The 26,487-nt window shown below is 43.3% G+C and overlaps 1 protein-coding gene across 1 annotated transcript in view; it reads left to right on the forward strand.

The window, feature by feature from the left end:
* Positions 1-2,729: 2,729 nt before the first annotated feature.
* LOC109867119 (cat eye syndrome critical region protein 2) overlaps positions 2,730-26,487 on the forward strand; it is a 51,579-nt gene continuing 27,821 nt past the window's right edge. The window contains exon 1 of the mRNA XM_020456045.2: positions 2,730-3,060. Coding sequence (XP_020311634.1) covers positions 2,941-3,060 — 120 coding nt within the window. The 5' untranslated portion in view covers positions 2,730-2,940. The remainder of the gene's footprint in view (positions 3,061-26,487) is intronic.

The raw sequence follows: 26,487 nt of genomic DNA on the forward strand, positions 1-26,487 counted from the left end.
CATGCCAACTTCAACCCCCCCCCAAACCCCAACAGCTTCAAACTGCACCAGATCATCCAGCTCAGACAACATAGCTCATTTTTTGTCTGAAAAATAGGTTTTTATCATGAAAAAGACAGCAGTGGGGAACTTACCCCTGTCAGTGCATCCCACAAGCAGGATCATGCTGTCCACTTTCCTTTCACTTCAACAATGTGTGCAGCAATGGTAGTCAAGCAGCACAAGCTCCACCCTGCTCTGCTCCAACAATCTGATTTATATGAGTATTGATTTTTAGTATTGATTTATGTTAATGGGACTACAACTTCTGACATTGATAATTAGTCACATCAATGGCAAATACTTGCATCCCAGCAGTAGTTTTTCATAAAAGTAAATATCACTTTTACACAAACATTTCTTATTTTGTGTTACAATCTGTTGTCACATTACAGTACAAAGAAAATGTAAAAAGGGCATAACTTGCAAGAGAAAAATATAAACTGATAGAATAATTGTTCTTATCTTTTGGAGTGGTACAAAGGTCAGAGTGACTGTAAAACCGGTGGAAACAGGCGTACATTCTACATGCAGAGACAGACTGGACTAAATGTTCACTGCCATAACAACACAGGGCTTACCAACCCTGTTATTGCCTGTCTTTATGTTTGCTATCTCATTATCTAGGCCTATTGTGTTTATTTTCTTCCACAATGAAAAGGTTGTTTTACAAAGAGTGGAAGCATTATGGATGGTATTTTTGTGGAGAGGAGGACTTTCAGAAAGCACCAATGAGAGAGCGGCTCTCACACCCCAGTTGTTGAAGTGGGTAAATGTGGCCCCCAGACTACCTGGTGTCAGGTTACAAACCCTGGACTCCCCTTAACTCCAGATGGAGAGGATTTTGTAGTCTGTGATTATGTACGGTATTTGTATTCCAAATATCCTCTGTTAGGCCATATTGAGACAATGAGTCCTGTCTCAAAAACTTGCCAAGTGTTTCCAGAGGATCAATGGAAAAAAATCAACACTGACAATGTTGTGAGTATGATATTGACCAACCTAGGGTTGGATGCATAATCCATCCAAACTTTTGCTCTTGCCTTAGATTCACAAAGTCCTATAAGAGCACCCTTCCAGACAGTACTCAGAATAGTCTAATACAGTACTTACACACTAATGTCCCTTGCCACTAGAGTGCTTCCACAATCATCTATGTATATATTATATTTATGTATATTCTTTATTATTAATTGTATTATTTTCATTTCACTTTGACCAGCGTTGTTGGAGCATAATTACCCTGTAATTACACCTGCAACCCTTTACATGTGACTATTAAACTTCTAATCTAACCTAATTGTGCAAAGAAACGTGTGATGACAAAGATCATGCTCACTGAGGTGACTCATTGATTTTCAACATACATGGTCTTTTAATCTTAAAATGATGGTCAACCTATGTTAGGACAAAGCTAGTGGGCTACATGAAATGGTATTGGATAGTCTTTATGAGGCACACACATTGGAGTTGTGAATGGATGTTCTGAAATAGTCTGGAGCCTGGATCATTGAACAACTTCCATGTTCTAAAATGAGTAAGGCTACCTAAGCTCGACCACAGCCACACTGGACAACAGGCAGTCGGGATTTGTCTGTCTCCTAGCAACATGGCAGCACTGAAGGGGCACAGCAGCTCCCAGGGGACCTAAGCCTATCAAAATATCGACAGCACTGTGATAGCTGTCCACCGACTAGCCCTGAGGTGACTGCTCAATCAACCCCAGCCCTAATAGAATACAGATAGGTTCAATCAAAGGGCAGTTTCCATTTGCTAGTGAATATGTCAATATAGAAAATGTTGATAAACAGAATGTTGTAGTCCGGGAAATTGCATGATTGCTGTTTCTCTTCTTTCCATTGTCAAGCTTTTACGAATTGTGTAGCCTACATAAATGGTGAATTATAGTATGTTATTTTGGTAGTCCATTAAGATAGCCGCCCATTAATGACAGTTCAGAGAAACAAAATGACAGTGTCTAAGGCCAGTTGTCATCACCGCACACAACCTCTCTCCTGTTCATGCGCTTTCCTCTTTCTGCGATGGGGGGAGCCACAGCTTTACATATTAAACTTAAACCCTTGTTGGATATTGCCGTTACAAAACAAATATATTCTAAACATTTTCCTCGCTTTTCAAGCTAATACAGCTACACTTAACTGTGGTTTTATATAAACTACAAGTTTAAATATAAAGGCTAATTGCTAGCCTATAATAAGAGTTCAATAAGGATATTATTACCTAACTCATCATAACTGATCCAGGGAGGAAAAAAGAAAAGAGACATCCAACAAACAGTGATCACGTTTAATCCAGTGTAAATGCCCTGCACATACTTTCTTCAACTCTTGAAGACGCGCAACAGAAGAAGCGCACACTATTTTTATGTAGATACCGTAGAAGCGCTTTTGCAAGACCGTTCTGAATTCACAAGCATTCCCTTTAAATGGGGACTGGTCTATCAGTCGAGGTGGTGGTGATGGCCGCATCGTAAACAAAACAAAGAAACCGGCTAATCAAATGTTCGTATCAATATACTTTAACTTGAGTATAATTACATGTAAACAAAAAGGTTGATGGGTACCATAAATGCTTAGTGACTAAGCATTTATGATACCCAGGATTTTGTATATTTAAATACACGGCGTAAGTAGCTAACTGAACACCCCTCCTCGAGCCACGCTGGTAGCGCCACCCCATCTGTTCAGCGCTTGTGAAATTCTGATTGAAACAGATTGTAGCAAGCGCTCTCCGACCTGGGTTGCAATGGCAACTGACTGGATGGAACATCAACAGCAACTTTTGTCCTATTTTTTAAGGAATTAACGAGATTTTACACTGATACCTTGAGGAAATTATTTCTAATGTGAGAAACAAAGTTATACAATTTAAGGTCCGAAAATGTTCCAGGGATGTACAATTTCTGTGGAAGAGATCCAGTCTTGGTGGGAAGTCCCCGCCATAGCTCATTTCTGTTCGCTGTTCAGGACGGCATTCAACCTACCAGACTTTGAAATTGAGGTAAAGAAGTTCTCGAAATTACATGTAGATATTTGGGAGATTTTGTTTTCTATTTTTGGACTGCTAAATTTCAATTTCCTTCGTATTTGGCTCATATAATTTGTTTTGTAGGGTAGTTAAGAACTAGCTAGCTAGCTCACGTTAGCTAGCTAGCTAATCTATTCAGAACTTATGTGTTTATTTAACGCTAGCCAAGTTAGCTGCTAACTAGTTAGCTAGTAAGCTACTAGCTGAGCCAGAACGTTTGAAAAACAGTTAGGTCCCTGTTGAAATAAACGGTAGTTTAATTTCATGATATAAATACGATTACTTTGTTGCTATAACAAGCAATGCAGTTAACGTCAGGTAACAAGTTAGACCAATGCCATTGGCAATGGTCGTGTTGTATTTTGATAGTTCTTGCCAGCCCAAACAGAACCATGTGGTGTGAACCGTTTGTTTTCATTTGGTGAAATCTTCGCTTGTGTTTACAGCCATCCAGTCATAGTAAATCGCACGTCTTTGTCCAAATGTTACCTAGCTAACTTACCGTTTATAGTTTGAAACAACATGTTAATTATATCACCATAAATAGCTCGAAGTTATAACGTTAGCTAGTTCTGTAACTTATAACGTTAATTGATTAGAGCGTTGACGTTACTCACAATTTCAAAAGAAATCACACGTGAATAAAGGCTGCTTGTAGTTTTATCTTGCTCCCCTTTGATCCACTGATGCCATGTTTTCATCAAGTTCATGACGAGAGTTTCGAATTAATTGTCTAGCATGCTATCTGGACGGGGTAGTCAGGGTAACATTTGCCATTCTGGCATTTTCATTCGCTCGAATGTTTTAACGTTACTATGATGAAGCAGTCGTTCAAATGCTTGTTTTATGTGAAGCTAAAATAAGTGTACATTGGAGTCGGTGCATGGGGGTGGCTAAGCTTCACCTCTAGTTTTATAGTAAAGTTGGTATTGTGTTTATTTTTTTCCGCGAGCGATATCATGATGCAAACGTCTCGATTCTGTAGAACTCGGGTTTGATCGATCTGCACCGTTTAGTTTTACGCGGGTGCGCGTGAATTATTGTATCGATCTTTAACCGGGTCACTAGACACAGATCACATGTGCTGCCACTGTATCTGATTTCAAGAAACATTTTATTTGATGGATTGCCTAATCCGTGACGCATATCAGTAACGAAATCTATGATAATGAGGTTTAATAGCATATTGGTCCTGCGCAAATGCTCACCCACCGATTTGACGTCTTAATCGGGCGCACTCTTGGTTGTCCAAGGTCACACTTCTATTGTGCTCTAGTCAATAATAAAGTAGAAGGTAGGCTATATATCTGAATAAATGTTAAAGCTCTTCAATTTATTGATATAGCCAATGACTTCTACATCTGTAAATATAATTTGAAGTGGTGAAAATGTACCTACCTACATTTCAGAAATGCTATTGGGATTATGTAAGAGGTAGAGTGTACATACTGAAATCTGTAATTTTGTCACTCTTAATTGCTAGAGGACAATCTCTTGTTTCCCAGTCTATAAAGAATCAAGCTCTCTCTAGTGTAATTATGCAATGGATGATAATAATACAAATCTAAGCCTAGACTGATCAAATGTCATTGTCACATCTTCACAGACCAGGGTAGTATAAGCCTTGGACTACATGATCTCACTCTCAACTGAACCAATTTTCATTGCATCATGTTACATTATGTTTAGGGGCTCTGACATTTGGGCATTACGAATTGCATTTTTCTTTATTGAACCTCTGTTCAAGCAAGGTTAGTCTGAAAATCTTACACAGGTAGGCTATTTATACACTGGCCCAAATGGAACTGAGCTGAAAGGTTGCCAGTATTCCTCACTATTTGGGACAAACTAAGCCCCATTGGTGAATTGTGGCCCTGGATGATCTTATGTGCTTCATTACCTGGCCTGTAATGGAACAGAGCTTAGTGGATGGTACTGTTGTTCCTCGTTTGGTTTGTGCTTAGCCCTAATGTGCTGAAAAAATCAGATGGCTTGTTAGTAAATAGCACACAAATCCAGGTCTAAGAGGATCTAGTGTCTTTGATGTGGCCTTGCCTGGGATGTGATCGTATGACCGCGCCAGAGTAAATGATCAGCTCAGATGAAGGCCTGTGTTTCACTGGACAGAGAACGAAAGCGCTTTAGGAGATCACCTCAAGCTCTTTCTGTGTCACCAGCATGTGTATACATATGTAGCCTAAATCAACTGTTGCTCAGACGATACTAGATTTTCCTTTTAAGGAGCTAATTATATATATTTTAGCCTTTTAGGGCCATTTCTCTGATGCAAGATCTAGTTTATAAGGCTCATTATATCTCTGTGAAGCCTTGAGGATATGTGGCTATACAGCTAGGATGTTCTAACCATGTTTGATCAACTCCATAGTTCACAGTAGGTTCACAGTAGGTTTGAGGACAGAGGGGTTCCTCTGAATGATTCCTCCTGGGGCTCAGTGAACACTGGTGCTCTGTGTTTAGGCAGGAGGGGGGACTCTTGTCAAACGTTTTTATTTTGCATTCATGCTGCATACCATGAGATACCATGGTTTCACCAAGCAGACCTACAGTGACATGGATTCAGAACACCGTTGTCTCAATAAGTAGTCTCAATAAGTAGTCTAACACACACCTATTTAGGATTGAAATAGCCTATTTCTCTGAAATTCAATATTTGCCAGTCTCACCAAACTTCTAGAAGTTGATTAACATTATTTTATATAGAAGATGTAGCCAGACTTTTTCTTTGAACTCTACCACCAAAAATCTTAGATACTGATTTCCTGTGTTTGTACTTGTGCTCTGTCTGTGTCTTGGTGGCACTTAGCTCTGTGCAGTGTGAGCATTGAGGTTGGGTTTCCTAAGAGTTGGGTTGGAGCGATGCTGGAAGTGGCTGTCATTCCCCTGACAGAATGGTCTTTCCTCTGGTATCGAGCGCCCAGGTGATTTGGGTTGAGCCTGGTCGCAGTGTCAACATTACATGACATTCTCTCCGTCCAGCATTGTGGACACAGCGATGCATGTCTCACTGGACGGACAGGAGGGTCAACATTGTGGCCACTGAGCTTCAACCAGCTGTCCCTGACACATTCATTGGGTGTTGTTAATCTTCTATTCTGGTTTTGTCCCCATGTGTCAGAATTGGCAGATAGGAGGAAAGGGTATGCTAGCCTCTGAGTAATGCACTTCTTGTGTAGAGAGGATATAAAGAACAGTTTTATTTGTGTCATCTCTTCAGAGGAAATTATCAGCATGCTAGAGAGGCAAACATGTAAGGATTGACTTGAAGAATGTATGTTACGCCCTTTGCTTTAGCTCCGCATGGCTCTAATATCTTGTCTCTTGGTCATAAAGCTGTTGGTAGCGAGAGCTCAGGATGGAGGGAATGGTTCAGTGGGCAGAGTTCACTGTGGCTTTTTTTCAGGAGCCCCTTTATGAATGTCACAGAGCCAAACTTTTGTACTTTGTGAAACCGCTACCAACGGGATATTAACAAACCCAGTGATCCAGTGGGAAGGTGGTGTTGTCGAGCGGCTCTTTTCTTTTTCGGGCCACTGTTCCGGTGGCTGATAATGGAGATTTTCTTGGCAAGTTCACACAACGGCTCCTTGCACATTGTTCCCCTGTTACACTTCGCTGTCGCTCCCAGTCTCCCCTGGCCGGAGGGAGAGGGACTCTGCAGGAAGAGGCCCCAGCCAACCTGGCCGTCCCCCTGCTTCTTTGTCTCCATGGAGGCACACTTGATTTCCTGGCAATGTGGCTGTGAAATGAGCCCTGAAGTCCCAGACTCCAGGCATTCTGAGCCTCCTCTGAAACCTCCAGAATGTGCCCTCCACCCCCAGAACTGCCAACCTGAGCCCAACATTCTACTTGAGATATGTGTCGTGCTGGTGTTTAGTGCAGCTTGTCTGATTCCATACATCTTCATCTGCTGTCTGATATCTGGAGAGCGGCAGAGAAATTGGGCTCTTTCTGGGGCCATTTTATTAAACTTAAGACAGGCATAATGACCGGGTACTAATATGCATTGAGGGTGACTCTATTTAAGAGCTAGGTTGACGAAGCCAGTCTGCAGGGCTGGCTTCGTGCTTCTACACCTGCATTGCTTGCTGTTTGGGGTTTTAGGCTGGGTTTCTGTACAGCACTTTGAGATATCAGCTGATGTACGAAGGGCTATATAAATACATTTGATTTGATTTGGATGCGGATGTAATGTAAATCTGGTGCTATCTGCACTGATGATGCACTGAAACGGGTCCTGGTCACTATGGAGCCAACCTACCTACTGTAGAGAAGATCCCTCCGCACTCGACCTGGCAGTTCTCAACAAACTGAACAGGGAACCTAGTATGTTGCTTATTGTCCTGAAGCCATTGAAAGTATTTCACTCCAATGACTTCCAACGCCTACTTTTAATCCAACTCCCGCCTCCATATTGTACTGATTGCTCATCACGTCCCCGTGACAGCCAGCCCTCCTCTCGTTCTTAGGGAGTCTCCCCGACCAACTTGGGTTGTGATGTTCAGTGTGCCAGTGCTGAATAGCCTTTATTCATCCAGCCCCCAGAGCGGTGCTACTCCAGCCCTGGCATCACCATGACTAAATCCCAGATGGTGGCTCTTTCTTTGCCTTCCCCCTGGAGGGTGGAGGTGCTGCTGACTGGGTGCTGCTGCCTGCTGCAGCCTTTCTGGACTGGGGGGGGGGGGACTTCTATTCTTCCCAGGCCTGCACCTGATTTGTAAAAGAAGATTTAGTCCTATTAGATCTGGCAGAATGGGGAGCTGAGTGAGCAAGGCCTCTTGACTAAAAGTAAATGGATTAGGGAGAATGGATCTATAGTGGTTTGGGATGTTCCCCAAGTTTAGACAGGGCCCTCTGGTACCCACTAATTCACTGTGTGGATTATATGTCAGAGACGGGCAGCACGCTTTAGCTAAATCCTGCTGAGTCTGTGTTGAATTGGGGGCATTGATCTGAAAGGGGCCGTCCTCAGCGGAGCTCCTGGGGTTTTGGGAGGAAGTGAACGTTGGCTGTGGGATCTGCGCTGTCAATAAAGGAAGGGTCAGCGGGCCATGTTGCAGCCAGCGCAACGCTGCATCTTGAAAAGGATAAGTGGTTGCTGCGTTCATCCTGAATATCTTTACCTTTTAACCCTGGCCTGCACAACTCTTTTGTCAGCCCCAAAAGGAGAAAGGACCCCCCACACACACAACAACAATGAGCCTTTCATCAGCCCAGTTTGTTTTATAATATTATATTGCCGAATCCTCCACCCGGAGTTCTCCCTTAGCTCTGCTGCGCTACACACCACAAACTCTCCCAGCACAACACTCCACTGCTCATCCTATCAAAGTGTCACACATGCAAACCTCACATGGCCATGTCGGCTAACCCCAAGCCCAATCCTTTTCACACCCTGCTGTCACCCCTCAAGGTTGTGGATCCCTCATAAATACACACATTCTTAGTCCTTCACATGCACTATGCCTCTCTAACTACCAAACCCAGGCACATTGTAAGAGCTGACTCTCCCCTCCCCCAGCTGTGATTGACAAGTGAAGCAGCAGTACATGCATCAGATGGTTTCACATGGGGAGCTGGGGGGTGGGGGGCACATACACTGGGGTTTGTTTCAGCCAACTCTATTGTTGCTGCTCCCCATGGCTCCCTCTCTCTGTCTCCAGTCTGGGGACAGCCTCTACCCTAACTGGCCTGCTCTTTCAAGGGCTCACCTTATTTTGGCTTGTAGAGAAGAACGAACAGAGTAGAGGGTACTTTCTTATGAGCTTCTGAGAATCAGGTCTTGTCTAGGGGGATTCCTTGAAAGCCAGCTAACAACCTAAGGCAAACTAATATGTATTTAGTGCGGCTGGCAGACGTGTTTACATCCCAGTCTCAGTACAGTGTGATGCAACATAACACTTTGAGCAAGTAAGAGCGGGGTGGGAAATATGGTGTTCTGAGCATTGGGGAGAGTGTGTGCAAGGGGAGAGTGTGTGAGGAGGGGGGGCATTAACCAGCGGGAGTGTCACCCCAGACTCAGACTGGGAGAGGGGGGGGTTACTGTTTGTGTGGGAGGTGCAGATTGGGTGAGACTTGAGGGACCTGAGGCTAAGGGAGGAGGAGATGGTGTATATGGGCAAAAGCTCGAGTGCTTAGAGGGTGTAGTCAGTCTGAAACAAAGACTCAGTCAGATACACCTGTTGGGTCTTAGCAGTTGTTAGTTGGAGTACTTATCGCCTGTTTTGTAAAGGGCTCTTCGAAATGGTTCTGTCAAGCATGCCCTTCTCTGTGATATGTTTTGAATAGTCAGTGTTCCCCTGTCTTTAGTAGGCAACATAATGTTCCTTATGCAAGTTTTTTTTCTGTACTGTTTTTAGTTTCTCATTCCCGCTCTCCTGTCTCACCATTCTGTTTTCTCTGCTTTTGTGCGTTCTCTGTGCCAAACTCATGTTGCTGCACTTCTAGTCCCACCCCTGCTCTCCCATTTGCCTCGTGGTGTTTTCCCCAGCTCATTGCGCACATGGGTTATAGCTATCAGGGATCCTTGGGACGTACCTAACCGTAACCATTTAAAATTTCAATGAGGTGACGTCCCAAGGGTCCCTCCTCCAACCACCACATTGGTCAAACAGTTTTTTCCTCTGTAGGGCCAGCAGGCTAAATGTTAATGGGCCGTGTGTGTTGGTGTAGGATGTGTGATATGGTTGGGAAATGAGACCACTGGGTTGTCAGCGTAAAGCAGGAAACTCTAGCTCTGAGAGGAAGTGTATGTGTTTACCCGTGTGGCTGTGGAGGAATGAGGCTGCTCGCCTCCCATCTCCTGTGCTTAATGATCCTCACCCAGGGGGCTCTTGTGTCTGCACGGCAGTGAGCTCAGCCCGGGAAGGATCTGTCGAACTTCAGTCTCCCAAGCCCAGCCCCCTCTCTGCCCTCGCCAGCACGGCCAACTGTCACACCTGGCCGACTGGCCGTGACATTGAGACTGCAATGACATTGAGACTGCAATGAAACACAGCTGGCTCTCCTACTTGAGTGACCATGGGAATCAGCAGTTGCTATGTGTGTGCCTCCTTGTTTTCCCTGTGTTGTATGACGCTGTAGATTACCAATGGCAAAGTGGTAGATGGGTCCTTTACTAGGTGTCGCCTAATGGGAATCCTAATAAATACAATCAAGATTCACATGTAAACAGTTTTGTCGTTGTTGTTTTCAGGGGCCAAATGGAGACCATAACCAGGTAGCACAGAGGCCATCATGTTTTGAATGTGTCAGAATGTGGCCCCAGGGTTTCACAGCAGTAAGTGCGAGATGGGCGGTCCTATCACCAGAGCTCCAACCAACTCACTATGCATCCAGATAGGTGGTATGCAGGCATCCAACTTATTTATCGATCTTTGGTTCTTCTCAAGGTCAGGTATGAGACTGTATCTCAATGCTCTCTGGAGCGAATGCATGGCACATCCTGAGGATGCGAGGGCGTCTTCCTGTGTTATGGTGTGCCTTGCTACGTGTCGCGTGGGAGGGGAGGTTTGAGTGTTGTCAATTGATGGCTCCTGTAGGAGCCATGTAAGAGGAGGAGTGGGAAGGTAAGTGAGAATAGCCTTCACACAATGAAGGCAGGCCTCCTCCCTCTAACTGCCTGCTTGAACCCCTCCTGGAGCTGTTAACGGCATTGGCATGGAAAGTATCTGCAGTGAGGCTCTGCAGAGAAGCCAGCCCTGATAACATGGCCTACATGCGTCTGCTGGAGCTCTGGAGCCATCAGATACAGCCCCAGTGGCAGGACTTATCACACAAGGCCACACATTGTCGTTGGGACACAAGCATTGATTGGGAGAACTGGGCGCTTTTCTTATATCTTCAAATGCATCCGCCAGTCTACTCAGACTCTTCTGTTGACTGTCTTGTAGAATCACTGACTGAGCATGTGTTCTGTTTTCTTTGTAGCGTGGCCCTATGGTGAATGCTTTAAATGAGCAGTGGCCTTTGACACTGGGCCTCCCTGGCTCTACCTGGGTTATCTGCCGGCCTGCTGAGCGAGGAGCTCTGGGACCTTTGTGCACACATTCAATCAACCTGCTGTGTTAACCCACCACAGAGGCTCTGTTTACGTAATCATCAGCAAATGTTTGTGAATTGTGTGGGTGTTTTTTCTCTTGACGCAAGAGGCTCATGGCTGCAGCACACAAACTGAAGTCCATTCCTTTGAATGGTATTGGCCCATCGTTGAGTGAAAATATGTCCTGTGTTAGTCAGAGCCACTGACATTGTGTAACAAAGGACATGTCAATGGCTCTGCTGACTGTAACACGGGACATATTTTCAGTCAACAATGGGCCAATCCCATATTATGGCAGTTTTGACACCAGTGATTTGCTCATGGCATAGCTTAGGGGTTCATCTGCTGTGGGTCATAATGCCAGAAGCCAACCTCTGACCCTGTATTCCAAGTGTGACGTTGCAAGCGACACCTGAGGCATAGCCACACACACACACTGGCCAGCTACCCTACCGTAGCAAGCTACAGCAAAGCCTTTGACAGTGCTAAAGGGGTTGAAGGTGCACTTTAGAGGATGTGACACACCCTTGACTGAGCATTGACTCACCTTCCAATCATCCTTCAAGCATTTGACTCCCCTAAGGAGTGTTTACCAGGCTGCTTTGTCAAGTTTTAGTTCCTTGGTGATAAGTCTGTCAACCCTTTGATTTGGATTGTTGACAAAGATGGACAGGCATATCTTTGTCTTATCCATGTTCTATCTGTACCATGTGCAGATCATCGGGTTGACCTAGTGTAAGTGGTTCCTTGGGGTGTAGAGCGTGTTTTTGCTGTGTGTTTGATCCCGGCAGTTTGAGCTCCTTGCAGGAGAGCTCCAGCTGCAGTGTGTGTCCCTCATCACGGCCCTTAAAACACACTCTGCTTGATTAACGGTGAGCCCACAGAGGGATCGCTGTCACACTGAAGAAAGGGCACACACCCCACACTAATTCCCTTTCCTTTGCCATCTGAGCTGCCGAGTGGCACTTCAAAGGTGGAGTGGGATGGTGTTAATCCAGGACTGCTCTGCTGGGCTGGGCCCTGGCTCCCCCGGACGGCCCCAGGTTTGAAGTGTGATCAAAGTGCAGTCTGCCACTGATAGATGGGGCCCAGGGGCTTGCTGTCATGGGACCAGGAAGTGCCAGGGAGCGTGACACAGGATCTCAGTGTCCCCCTGTTGACGGAAGGAGAGGGACCAGATTAGAACCAAAAGTCCTCATGATAACCTACAGTACACACACGGACACAGACTTACATTCACAACAAGCCTACACACTCACACTCCCTCTCTCTCGTTTCCAAGGCTACACACACAGATATGTTTTTGTTATCCTACATGTACAGTGGGGCAAAAAAGTATTTAGTCAGCCACCAATTGTGCAAGTTCTCCCACTTAAAAAGATGAGAGGCCTGTAATTTTCATCATAGGTGCATTTCAACTATGACAGACCAAATGAGGGAAAAAAATCCAGAAAATCACATTGTAGGATTTTTAAAAATGAATTTATTAGCTAATTATGGTGGAAAATAAGTATTTGGTCACCTACAAACAAGCAATATTTCTGGCTCTCACAGACCTGTAACTTCTTTAATAGGCTCCTCTGTCCTCCACTCATTACCTGTATTAATGGCACATGTTTGAACTTGTATAAAAGACACCTGTCCACAACCTCAAACAGTCACACTCCAAACTCCACTATGGTCAAGACCAAAGAGCTGTCAAAGGACACCAGAAACAAAATTGTAGACCTGCACCAGGCTGGGAAGACTGAATCTGCAATAGGTAAGCAGCTTGGTTTGAAGAAATCAACTGTGGGAGCAATTATTAGGAAATGGAAGACATACAAGACCACTGATAATCTCCCTCGATCTGGGGCTCCATGCAAGATCTCACCCCGTGGGGTCAAAATGATCACAAGAACGGTGAGCAAAAGTCCCAGACCACACGGGGGGACCTAGTGAATGACCTGCAGAGAGCTGGGACCAAAGTAACAAAGCCTACCATCAGTAACACACTACGCCGCCAGGGACTCAAATCCTGCAGTGCCAGACGTGTCCCCCTGCTTAAGCCAGTACGTGTCCAGGCCCGTCAGAAGTATGCTAGAGAGCATTTGGATGATCCAGAAGAAGATTGGGAGAATGTCATATGGTCAGATGAAACCAAAATATAACTTTTTGGTAAAAACTCAACTCGTTATGTTTGGAGGACAAAGAATGCTGAGTTGCATCCAAAGAACACCATACCTACTGTGAAGCATGGGGGTGGAAACATCATGCTTTGGGGCTGTTTTTATGCAAAGGGACCAGGACGACTGATCGTTGTAAAAGAAAGAATGAATGGGGCCATGTATCGTGAGATTTTGAGTGGAAACCTCCTTCCATCAGCAAGGGCATTGAAGATGAAACGTGGCTGGGTCTTTCAGCTTGACAATGATCCCAAACACACCGCCCGGGCAACGAAGGAGTGGCTTCGTAAGAAGCATTTCAAGGTCCTGGAGTGGCCTAGCCAGTCTCCAGATCTCAACCCCATAGAAAGTCTTTGGAGGGAGTTGAAAGTCCGTGTTGCCCAGCAACAGCCCCAAAACCTCACTGCTCTGGAGGAGATCTGCATGGAGGAATGGGCCAAAATACCAGCAACCGTGTGTGAAAATCTTGTGAAGACTTACAGAAAATGTTTGATCTCTGTCATCGCCAACGAAGGGTATATAACAAAGTATTGAGAAACTTTTGTTATTGACCAAATACTTATTTTCCACCAAAATTTGCAAATTCATGAAAAATCCTACAATGTGATTTTCTGGATTTTTTCCCCCCCCCTCGTTTTGTCTGTCATAGTTGAAGTGTACCTATGATGAAAATTACAGGCCTCTCTCATCTTTTTAAGTGGGAGGACTTGCACAATTGGTGGCTGACTAAATACTTTTTTGCCCCACTGTATATTGTACATGTGCTATCATAACACTGAGCATAGCTCTTGAAAGAGCCACATGTTCTAAGATGGAACTAAAATCATTGGCATAGCACTGAGGCTAGCCAGATGGGGTAATTCCGTAGTAACAGAATTGCGCTGTCTCAGATTTGTCAACTTAAAATGTATGCCAAACAAAAACCATGCGCAAGGGCTACATTTAACTGTATGCGCAAGGGCTACTTTTAACTGTTCACATGGAACATTACAAACACACATTTACTGTGAAGTTTGATAAATAACAGAATTTCAGTAAAATCTTTGTCTACATTTTCCAAAAGCTCAGTTAAATATCTGCTCTGAATTAAGATTCAACAATGTCTGCAGAAAGAATAGGGTGTCTGCTATGACGGGACATATTGACTTTGAAATAATTTATTTGGGTTATTGAACTACATTAAGTGAAGTGGATTTACACCCGGTAAAGGTATTTCATCATGGGTCCCTGATCTGTACTACACAGAAATGCAAATTGTGACCCACCATCTCTCTTCGGTCTTTATGTTCCAAAATTTGAGTTTTTTTATTTATTTTTTACATTGGATAAAAGTACAGACTCAGAGCTTCAAAATGGTATATCATGCACTGTAGTTGTAGAACAATGAAAGTAATGCTGCTTTGAAAGTTGATCAACTTGTAACCCCACTCTTGAGAAAATGGCCCTTGAATGTTTTGGTACACCTACTAGAGAGCTTTTCTTTTACATTGAGCATTGTTCACACCCTCTTAAGCCTCACCCATCCCTTTGATTCACATGAGGCCATGTGCTAAACAGAGTGAGTACAGTAGTGTTCAAAACAATCAAAGATTAAGACTAAAGGCTGGTTTATACTATGTCTATTGACATGTCTGTAGACGGTGAACAATTAATATCTGAAAATGTAGCTAGACTCAAAAGTACTCTTGTTTGTGTTTTGTATAGCTTGTTAAGTCACTCCAGTTCAAACTGTTCCATGCCATAAGAATCATCAGATCGTTCTCCCTCTGTCAGGGATGCCATGGTTGATTTCAAAACTCGGTCAACTTCCATGACAAGGGCCACCCGGGTGGCGCAGCAGTCTAAGGGACTGCAATTATGTTAGCACAGCTGAAAACTGTTGTGCTGGCCTTCTTTAGACTAGTTGAGTATCTGGAGCATCAGCATTTGTGGGTTCGATTACAGGCTCAAAACATCCAGAAACAAATACTTTCTTCTGAAACTCATCAGTCTATTCTTGTTCTGAGAAATGAAGGCTATTCCATGTGAGAAATTGCCAAGAAACTGAAGATCTCATACAGCGCTGTGTACTACACCCTTCACAGAACAGCGCAAACTAGCTCTAACCAGAATAGAAAGCGTGGGAGGCCCCGGTGCACAACTGAGCAAGAGGACAAGTACATTAGTGTTTAGTTTGAGAAACAGACGCCTCACAAGTCCTCAACTGGCAGCTTCATTAAATAGTACCCGCAAAACACTAGTCTCAACGTCAACAGTGAAGAGGCGACTCCGGGATGCTGGCCTTCTAGGCAGAGTTCCTCTGTATGTGTTTTGCCCATTTTAATATTTTCTTTTTATTGGCCAGTCTGCTATATGGCTTTTTCTTTGCAGCTCTGCCTAGAAGGCCAGCATCCCAGAGTCGCCCCTTCACTGTTGATGTTGAGACTGGTGTTTTGCGGGTACTGTTGCTATAAAACGGCATATTTTTCCGCTTATACGTTTCTAATTTTGTCGTTTTCATTGCAAGTTAAATCGTACTGTTCGCTAGCTAATGTTAGCTGGCTGGCTCGCTAACATTACGTGTATGATCTGTGTACTATATTATTCGTATCTCAGCCTTTTGCATTGCTAGTTATAGCCTAATGTTAGCTAACATTGAACCTAGTTGGCAGATTTATTTAGGGTAGTAATGTTATGATTTGGGATTATGGGTCATTGTTTAGCTAGCTAGCCACATGTCTAAAGACTCCACTATACAAGTAACCATTTCACTGTACTGTTTACACTTTCTGTATCCTGTGCATGTGACAAATAAACTTGATTTTATTTGATATAGTGTTTACCGGAGACGGTATTGTGACGAACAACATGACCTTCACCAAACTCATATTAGGAAAGAACATTAGGCCAACAAGACAGGGTCCACGTTCTAAAATTCCTCCGTAGAATGCCCTGCTTTTATTTTGTCACTCAGAACCGTGTTGTTTTCTGTAATTAGCTTGCCATTAACTAGTCAATAAGGATCTTGTTGTGATTTTTTTCTTTTTTTTCTTTCTTTCCTGTAGTAATGAATACAAATGAGTTCAATTTTAAAAAGTTGTCAGCTATGACATGGTCATTATTTGAACTGAGTAGCTAGCTAACAAGCTCGAAACTAACCTAAACATTGTTTTGAAAGTTGCTTTTAGTTGCCTGGTTTGCTAGATTGATATATATACTAAATTAATTTATGCTCATTTAATTAATCCAGTTATGCTATTTTGGACGACCAGGCTGCTGATGTCATGGAGCCTGTCGTTTTCTGTTTTATACTTTTTAATAATGACAACAAGTTTGTCAGACAACAATAGACAACAGACACGTCGATAGACGTAGTATAAACCAGCCTTTAGTCTTAATCTTTGATTGTTTTGAACACTACTGTACTCACTCTGTTTAGCACATGGCCTCGTGTGAATCAAAGAGATGGGTGAGGCTTAAGAGGGTGTGAACAATGCTCAATGGGTGTAAACAAAGAAAAGCTCTCTAGTAGGTGTACCAAAACATTCAAGGGCCATTTTCTCAAGAGTGGGGTTACAAGTTTAGCAACTTTCAAAGCAACAGTACTTTCGCATTGTTCTACAACTACAGTGCATGATATACCATGTTCTAGCTGTGAGTCTCTACTTTTATTTCGAAACTCAAATTGTTTTCTATCCAATACTACTAATAATATGCATATATTAGCATCTGGGACTGTAACCAGCAGTTTACTCTGGGCACGCTTTTCATCCAAAAGTGAAAATGCTGCAGGGAAATGGCATCGTGTCCATAAAATATTACAGAAGAATACACAAATTACTGATACAATTGAAGATCAGGAACTGCAGTTATCACAAACAGTGTTGTCGATCAGTCTTAAGAATAGACAAGGACAGCAGCGACTGTGAACAAAGACTGTATTGAGTGACTGATCTGGTCAGTAAAGAACATAGATACAAAGGCAGTTGTCCCATCAATGCTTTGTACACAAGTGTGCCAGTGCCTTAGCCTCCTGGTGGAGAGAGGGGTCCATTGCACCATAGCATACAAATCACAGTGATGGGTGAGTGATCCAGCATTTGAAATACATTTTAATGCTCCATGATACAGTGTCCAGAATGTAAGGTACTTGCTGAGCCCTGGATATAGACAATATCACCACAATCCAGCACTGATAGTGCTTTGAACAAGATCCTTTCTGACTAACATTGGAAAGCAAGATGTTTTTCCTGAAATAGAAACCCAATTTCAACTTAGTTTGTCACATGCACAGGATACAGAATATGTAAATGGTACAGGGAAATGGCTACTTGAATTGTAACAATATCAAAAACTGAACGTTTCCAGAAGTATTTTGTAATTATTAGATGATGCTTACCCAGACACACTTGTCTAAATTGATGGGTCATGTGAAAGAAATGCTATACCTCTTCACCACCAGCCACATCCAGCTTAGTGGATGGGTCACTGTTATTTAGACGTGTACACATGTTCATGAAATACAATAGATGGCTGTATTCACCCCCAGACACACCTGGTTAACTTGATGGGTCCTGTAATCATCTGGCAAAGTAGAGTCTTTTGTTTTTGACATTTAGCTAGTTAGCTAAACAATAAACCAGGATTATGCCAATTTACGCTACTACCACCAATACAAACTGATTGTCATAGCTGTTTTATGAATCTGCATCTAGTTCAAACTAACCAACTTGGTTCAGTGTTAGCTAGCTAGTGAACATTAGGCTATAACTAGCCATGCAAATGGATTTCTGATAATAATACTACACAGATCATATACATAACGTTAGCGAGCCAGCAAGCTAACATTCGCTTGTTGGTTAACAGTATTCTTTAGCTTGCAATGAAAATGACTTTCTGACATTTGAAACTTATATCTGAATGTAGCTATACTCTTACTTGTATACATGGATGAACGCTTCACGGCAGACTAGAACAATTTAACTCCATTTCGTTTGTAGCTACATCTTGTTTAGCCAGCGTTGTCAAGTCATTATGGTTCATACTGACCGTGGCATGTGCATAAAGTAGCCCATTACAACTTTTTCCAACTGATCTGTCAATAGCGACTGCTAAATTCAGGGCCTCAATATTGATAAGAAAAGTAGAAACCTCTCGAGGGCTAATCTTATACTGCATCTTTCAAAAAAGACTACAAAGGATTGTCAGCACATTCTGAGCAGCAGTTCATGTTGTCGACAGAAGCATGCTACTTATCAGACCATGCTATATAGCAGACCAATCTAAACGTATCTCCCGGCATGTCCTGCCCATCCATTATCTCAGCCAATCAGGAACCTTCCTGCTAGCCATGTCTATTTCTGTGTGTCAACCATCTAGGCTCTTAATTTTAACCATTTTATTTGTATTTACAGATGGAGTAAAAGTTGGAAGGCACATGAAAGTTTGCCTTTCTGACAAGTGCATTACCATAAATAAAAGTTAAAATGTGCCTTCTGTCAAGTGATGTGCAACGTATGCCTAGATTCCTAAAACGGGTCAGGTGTAGAGATGCAGGAAATTAGCTTGAAAAATATAAATTTCTCTCAGCCTCATTCCAAAACATGTAGATTAGCTATACAACTACAGATGTGTCGGTTATCAAATTTGTATTTGAACAATGCAGTTCAAGAAATTGAGTTGTAGCATAACAGTCTTGTGTCATAGCATCCGGGCGAGGGAGCGCTTTGAATGCGTCTCTGTATGTGGAGTAAAGGTGGTCTAGAGTTTAAAAAATATATAGTGCCTTGCGAAAGTATTCGGCCCCCTTGAACTTTGCGACCTTTTGCCACATTTCAGGCTTCAAACATAAAGATATAAAACTGTATTTTTTTGTGAAGAATCAACAACAAGTGGGACACAATCACGAAGTGGAACGACATTTATTAGATATTTCAAACTTTTTTTTTTATCAAAAACTGAAAAATTGGGCGTGCAAAATTATTCAGCCCCTTTACTTTCAGTGCAGCAAACTCTCTCCAGAAGTTCAGTGAGGATCTCTGAATGATCCAATGTTGACCTAAATGACTAATGATGATAAATACAATCCACCTGTGTGTAATCAAGTCTCCGTATAAATGCACCTGCACTGTGATAGTCTCAGAGGTCCGTTAAAAGCGCAGAGAGCATCATGAAGAACAAGGAACACACCAGGCAGGTCCGAGATACTGTTGTGAAGAAGTTTAAAGCCGGATTTGGATACAAAAAGATTTCCCAAGCTTTAAACATCCCAAGGAGCACTGTGCAAGCGATAATATTGAAATGGAAGGAGTATCAGACCACTGCAAATCTACCAAGACCTGGCCGTCCCTCTAAACTTTCAGCTCATACAAGGAGAAGACTGATCAGAGATGCAGCCAAGAGGCCCATGATCACTCTGGATGAACTGCAGAGATCTACAGCTGAGGTGGGAGACTCTGTCCATAGGACAACAATCAGTCGTATATTGCACAAATCTGGCCTTTATGGAAGAGTGGCAAGAAGAAAGCCATTTCTTAAAGATATCCATAAAAAGTGTCGTTTAAAGTTTGCCACAAGCCACCTGGGAGACACACCAAACATGTGGAAGAAGGTGCTCTGGTCAGATGAAACCAAAATTGAACTTTTTGCCAACAATGCAAAACGTTATGTTTGGCGTAAAAGCAACACAGCTCATCACCCTGAACACATCATCCCCACTGTCAAACATGGTGGTGGCAGCATCATGGATTGGGCCTGCTTTTCTTCAGCAGGGACAGGGAAGATGGTTAAAATTGATGGGAAGATGGATGGAGCCAAATACAGGACCATTCTGGAAGAAAACCTGATGGAGTCTGCAAAAGACCTGAGACTGGGACGGAGATTTGTCTTCCAACAAGACAATGATCCAAAACATAAAGCAAAATCTACAATGGAATGGTTCAAAAATAAACATATCCAGGTGTTAGAATGGCCAAGTCAAAGTCCAGACCTGAATCCAATCGAGAATCTGTGGAAAGAACTGAAAACTGCTGTTCACAAATGCTCTCCATCCAACTTCACTGAGCTCGAGCTGTTTTGCAAGGAGGAATGGGAAAAAATGTCAGTCTCTCGATGTGCAAAACTGATAGAGACATACCCCAAGCGACTTACAGCTGTAATCGCAGCAAAAGGTGGCGCTACAGAGTATTAACTTAAGGGGGCTGAATAATTTTGCACGCCCAATTCTTTTAGTTTTTGATTTTAAAAAAAAGTTTGAAATATCCAATAAATGTCGTTCCACTTCATGATTGTGTCCCACTTGTTGTTGATTCTTCACAAAAAAATACAGTTTTATATCTTTATGTTTGAAGCCTGAAATGTGGCAAAAGGTCGCAAAGTTCAAGGGGGCCGAATACTTTCGCAAGGCACTGTATATTTCCTCTAGTTGCACATGTGACACGCTGGTAGATATTAGTTCAAACGGATTTAAGTGTGCCTGCATTAATGTCCCCGGCCACTCGGAGTGCAACTTCTGGATGTGCATTTTCTTGTTTGCTTATGGCCTTACACAGCTCGTTGAGTGTAGTCGAGTGCCAGCATCATTTGTGGTGGTAGATGGACTGCTACGAATAATATAGATGAGAACTCTCTTGGCAATTAGTGTGGTCTACAGCTTATAATGAGGTACTTTTTCTCAGGCTAGCAGTACCTCGAGACTTCCTTAATATTAGACATTGGACCAGCTGTTATTGACATATATATATACACACACACACACACACACCCCTCGTCTTACCAGACGTAGCTGTCCTGCCAATGCATGGAAAACCCAACCAACTGTATATTATCCCTGTCGTCGTTCAGCAACGACTCTGTAAAACATAAGATATTACAGTTTTTAATGTCCTGTTGGTAGGATAGTCTTGAACAGAGTGATTTGGTTGACAGCCTTATACCACGGGTATGACAACATTTTATTTTTACTGCTGTAATTATGTTGGCAACCAGTTTATAGTAGCAGTAAGGCACCTCAGGGGTTTGTGGTATATGGCCAATGTACCACTCCGTGTTGCGTCGTGCCTAGGAACAGCCCTTAGCCAGGGTATATAGGCCATATCCCACACCCCCTCGGGCCTAATTGCTTCAATAGAATGGATGGTAGAGGTGGGTTACCCAGTTGCCAACATATTCTCACAAGGCACCCCGATCTCCACCCCCTGTATTTCCATATTTTCTACACGCAAATTATGGGAATTTGTGCCTGGTCCAGGAGAAGCAGTACATCCTTCGCGTCAGACTCATTAAAGACAAGATCTTTGTCCAGTTCGAGGTGAGTAATCGCTGTTCTGATATCCAGAAGCTCTTTTCGGTCATAAGAGACTGTGTAGCAGCAACATTATGTACAAAATAGGTTAGAAACAATGTGAAAAAAACACAAAATAGCACAGTTGGTTAGGAGACCGTAAAACTGCAGCCATCCTCTTCGGCGCCATTATTGACCGATGTCAGGGTCACGGCCTGTCACGGACACCGACGGCCCGCTTTGAGGATAATACAGTGCTACCGACGCAGCCTGTTACCAAGGACTGTGAGCTCTCCTTCTCTGTGGCCGATGTAAGACATTTAAACGTGCTAACCCTCTCACAAGGCTGCCGGCCCAGAAGTCATCCCTAGCTGTGTCCTCAGAGCATGCGCAGACCAGCTGGCTGGTGTGTTTACGGACATATTCAATTTGTCCCTATACCGGTCTGCTGTTCCCCACATGCTTCAAGATGGCCACCATTATTCCTGTTCCCAAGAAGGCAAAGGTAACTGAACTAAATGACTATCGCACCGTAGCAGTCACTTTTGTCATCATGAAGTGCTTGGAGAGACCAAGGATCATATCACCTCAACCTTACATTCACCCTAGACTCACTTTAAGTTTCTTATCGCCCCAATAGGTCCACAGATGATGCAATCGCCATCACACTGCACACTGCCCTATTCAATCTGGACAAGAGGAATACCAATGTAAGAATGCTGTTCAGTGACTACAGCTCAGCATTCAACACCGTAGTACCCTCCAAGGTTGAGGCCCTGGGTCTCAACCCCGCCCTGTGAATTTGGGTCCTGGACTTTCTGACAGACCGCCCCCAGGTGGTGAAGGTAGGAAACAACATCTCCACTTTGCTGACCCTCAACACTAGGGCCCCACAGGGGTGCGTGCTCAGCCCCCTCCTGTACTCCCTGTTCACCCATGACTGCATGGCAATGCACGCCTACAACTCAATTATCAAGTTTGCAGACGTTTCAACAGTAGAGGCTTGATTACCAACAATGACGAGACGGCCTACGGGAGGAGGTGAGGGCACTCGGGGTGTGGTGTCAGGAAAACAACCTCTCACTCAACGTCAACCAAACCAAAGGGGATGATCGTGGACTTCAGGAAACAGCAGAGGGAGTACTCCTCTATCCACATCGACGGGACAGCAGTGGAGAAGGTGGAACGTTTTAAGTTCCCTGACGTCGATATCACTGACAAACTGAAATGGTCCACGCACACAGACAGTGTGGTCAAGGCGCAACAGTGCTTCTTCAACATCAGGAGGCTGAAGAAATTTGTCCTGTCAACTAAAATTGTCAAACTTTTACAGATGTACAATTGAGCATAAAAAAACAACTTCCTCTCTAAGCCATCAGACTTTTAAACAGCCATTACTAACAGAGGCTGCTGCCTACATACAGACATGAAATCATTGTCCACTTTTAATAAACATGTTTACATATCTTGCATCACTCATCTCATGTATGCATGTTTGTATTGTATGCATGTTTGTATTGTATTGTATTTTAAACCATCTATTGCATCTTGCCTATGCCGCTCTGTCATTGCTCATCCATATATTTACGTGTGTATATATTTTTATTCCTTTACCTAGAATTGTGTGTGTTTTAGGAAGTTGTTGTGGAATTGATAGATATTTCTGCACTGTTGGAAGCACACGCTTGGATTTCACTACACATTCAATAACATCTGCTAACAATGTGTATGTGACCAGTAAAATTTGATTTGATGTCTGTTCAATTACTTGAATAGTATTTTAGTTTCTTGTGTGAGCCCATCGCATCGTTTTCTCTAAAGAGAGAAATCAAGTTAATAACTGTGGGACACTGGGCTGAAGCGAGTTGTAGTTTTCATGAATCAAATATTCAACCTACATTGAACAAAAAATATAAACGCACCATGTAAAGTGTGGGTCCTATGTGTCATGAGCTGAAACAAAATATCCCAGAAATGTTCCATATTCACAAAAAGCTAATTTCTGTCATTTTGTGCACAAATGTGTTTACATCTCTGTGAGTGAGCATTTCTCCTTTGCTGAGGTAATCCATCCACCTGACAGGTGTGGCATATCAAGAAGCTGATTAAACAGCATGATCACTACACAGGTGCACCTTGTGCTGGGGACAATTAAAGGCCACTTTAAAATGTGCAGGTTTGTCACACAACACAATGCCACAGATGTCTGAAGTTTTAATGGAGTGTGCAATTGGCACGCTGACTGCTGGAATGTCCACCAGAGGTATTGCCAGAGAATTTAATGTTAACTTCTCTGCCATATGCTGACTCCAACATCGTTTTAGAGAAATTTCCAGTGCGTCCACCCGTCCTCACAACTGCAGACCACTTGTAACTACGCCAGCCCAGGACCTCAACATCTGGCTTCTTCACCTATGGGATCGTCTATTGGAGAGGGGGTGCAGAGGAGTATTTATGTCTGTAATAAATCCCTTTTGTTTGTAAAACTCATTCTGAGTGACTGGGCCTGCCTCCGCAGCGGGTGGGCCTGGCTGCATATTGGGTGGGCCGATGCCCTCCCCGGCCTACCCATGGCTGCGCCCCTGCCCAGTCATGTGAAATCCATAGATTAGGGCCTAATGAATTTATTCAAATTAACTGATTTCCTTTATATGAACTGTATCTCAGTAAAATCTTTATTGCACATGGCGGCGGTTATACACTGCTCAAAAAAATAAAGGGAACACTTAAACAACACAATGTAACTCCAAGTCAATCACACTTCTGTGAAATCAAACTGTCCACTTAGGAAGCAACACTGATTGACAAATTTCACATGCTGTTGTGCAAATGGAATAGACAACAGGTGTAAATTAGGTGGAAATGATAGGCAATTAGCAAGACACCCCCAATAAAGGAGTGGTTCTGCAGGTGGGGACCACATCACTTCTCAGTTCCTATGCTTCCTGGCTGATGTTTTGGTCACTTTTGAATGCTGGCGGTGCTTTCACTCTAGTGGTAGCATGAGACGGAGTCTACAACCCTCACAAGTGGCTCAGGTAGTGCAGCTCATCCAGGATGGCACATCAATGCGAGCTGTGGCAAGACAGTTTGCTGTGTCTGTCAGCGTAGTGTCCAGAGCATGGAGGCGCTATCAGGAGACAGGCCAGTACATCAGGAGACGTGGAGGAGGCCGTAGGAGGGCAACAACCCAGCAGCAGGACCGCTACCTCCGCCTTTGTGCAAGGAGGAGCAGGAGGAGCACTGCCAGAGCCCTGCAAAATGACCTCCAGCAGGCCACAAATGTGCATGTGTCTGCTCAAACGGTCATAAACAGACTCCATGAGAGTGGTATGAGGGCCCGATGTCCACAGGTGGGGGTTGTGCTTACAGGCCAACACCGTGCAGGACTTTTGGCATTTGCCAGAGAACACCAAGATTGGCAAATTCGCCACTGGCGCCCTGTGCTCTACACAGATGAAAGCAGGTTCACACTGAGCACATGTGACAGACGTGACAGTCTGGAGACGCCGTGGAGAACGTTCTGCTGCCTGCAACATCCTCCAGCATGACCGGTTTGGTGGTGGGTCAGTCATGGTGTGGGGTGGCATTTCTTTGGGGGGCCGCACAGCCCTCCATGTGCTCGCCAGAGGTAGCCTGACTGCCATTAGGTACCGAGATGAGATCCTCAGACCCCTTGTGAGACCATATGCTGGTGCGGTTTGCCCTGGGTTCCTCCTAATGCAAGACAATGCTAGACCTCATGTGGCTGGAGTGTGTCAGCAGTTCCTGCAAGAGGAAGGCATTGATGCTATGGACTGGACCGCCCGTTCCCCAGACCTGAATTGAACACATCTGGGACATCATGTCTCGCTCCATCCACAGACTGTCCAGGAGTTGGCGCATGCTTTAGTCCAGGTCTGGAGATCCCTCAGGAGACCATCCACCACCTCATCAGGAGCATGCCCAGGCGTTGTAGGGAGGTCATACAGGCACGTGGAGGCCACACACACTACTGAGCCTCATTTTGACTTGTTTTAAGGACATTACATCAAAGTTGGATCAGCCTGTAGTGTGGTTTTCCACTTTAATTTTGAGTGCGACTCCAAATCCAGACCGCCATGGGTTGATAAATTTGATTTCCATTGATAATTTGTGTGATTTTTGTTGTCAGCACATTCAACTATGTAAAGAAAAAAGTATTTAATAAGAATATTTCATTCATTCAGATCTAGGATGTGTTATTTTAGTGTTCCCTTTATTTTTTTGAGCAGTGTATATATTATTCCTTCGGTATAGTTCAGTGCAGAAATATGTTAATGAACTACAATGACCATAATCCATTGCACCTGTTCTTTCCGCCTCTAACAGAGATGGATACATTTTCTTTATGCCTGCTACTTTAGGTTAGATACACACAGACTGGATGAGAGCGGAATGTACACAACGAGGAGAGCGTGGGATAGACAGTTTGTTAAAGTATGCCTTATTTACTTTGAAGAACTTGTCAAATGATTGTCATAACTTTAAGGAATGAAAAATGGAAAAGTCGTCAAATAAAAACTTGGTTATTTACACAACTGACATTTCATAGTCTTCTTTCTTTTTTTTTCTTTTTTTGATGTCTACCCAATTTGGACAATGGAATATTTTCATGTTTTGACAATTTAATTTAACTTTTTGCCTTTGGTAATGTCAATTAAAAAGCTCAAATTTGTGATTTTTGTTTCATAATGCATTTTATGTTTTAAAAATTATCAAAACCCAAATTTAAAACAGTGTTATTTTTTATTTAATTTTTTAAATATTTTATAATGGAACCAACATTGAGTCAGCTTCAAAAAACACTAATCGCTCAGCATTACTGGTAGCTAACTACGCTAATGGTCAAAAGTTTTAGAACACCTACTCATTAAGGCTTTTCTTTATTTTTACTA

The sequence above is a fragment of the Oncorhynchus kisutch genome, linkage group LG22, assembly GCF_002021735.2.
Source record: "Oncorhynchus kisutch isolate 150728-3 linkage group LG22, Okis_V2, whole genome shotgun sequence".
In the NCBI taxonomy this organism is placed as follows: domain Eukaryota; kingdom Metazoa; phylum Chordata; class Actinopteri; order Salmoniformes; family Salmonidae; genus Oncorhynchus; species Oncorhynchus kisutch.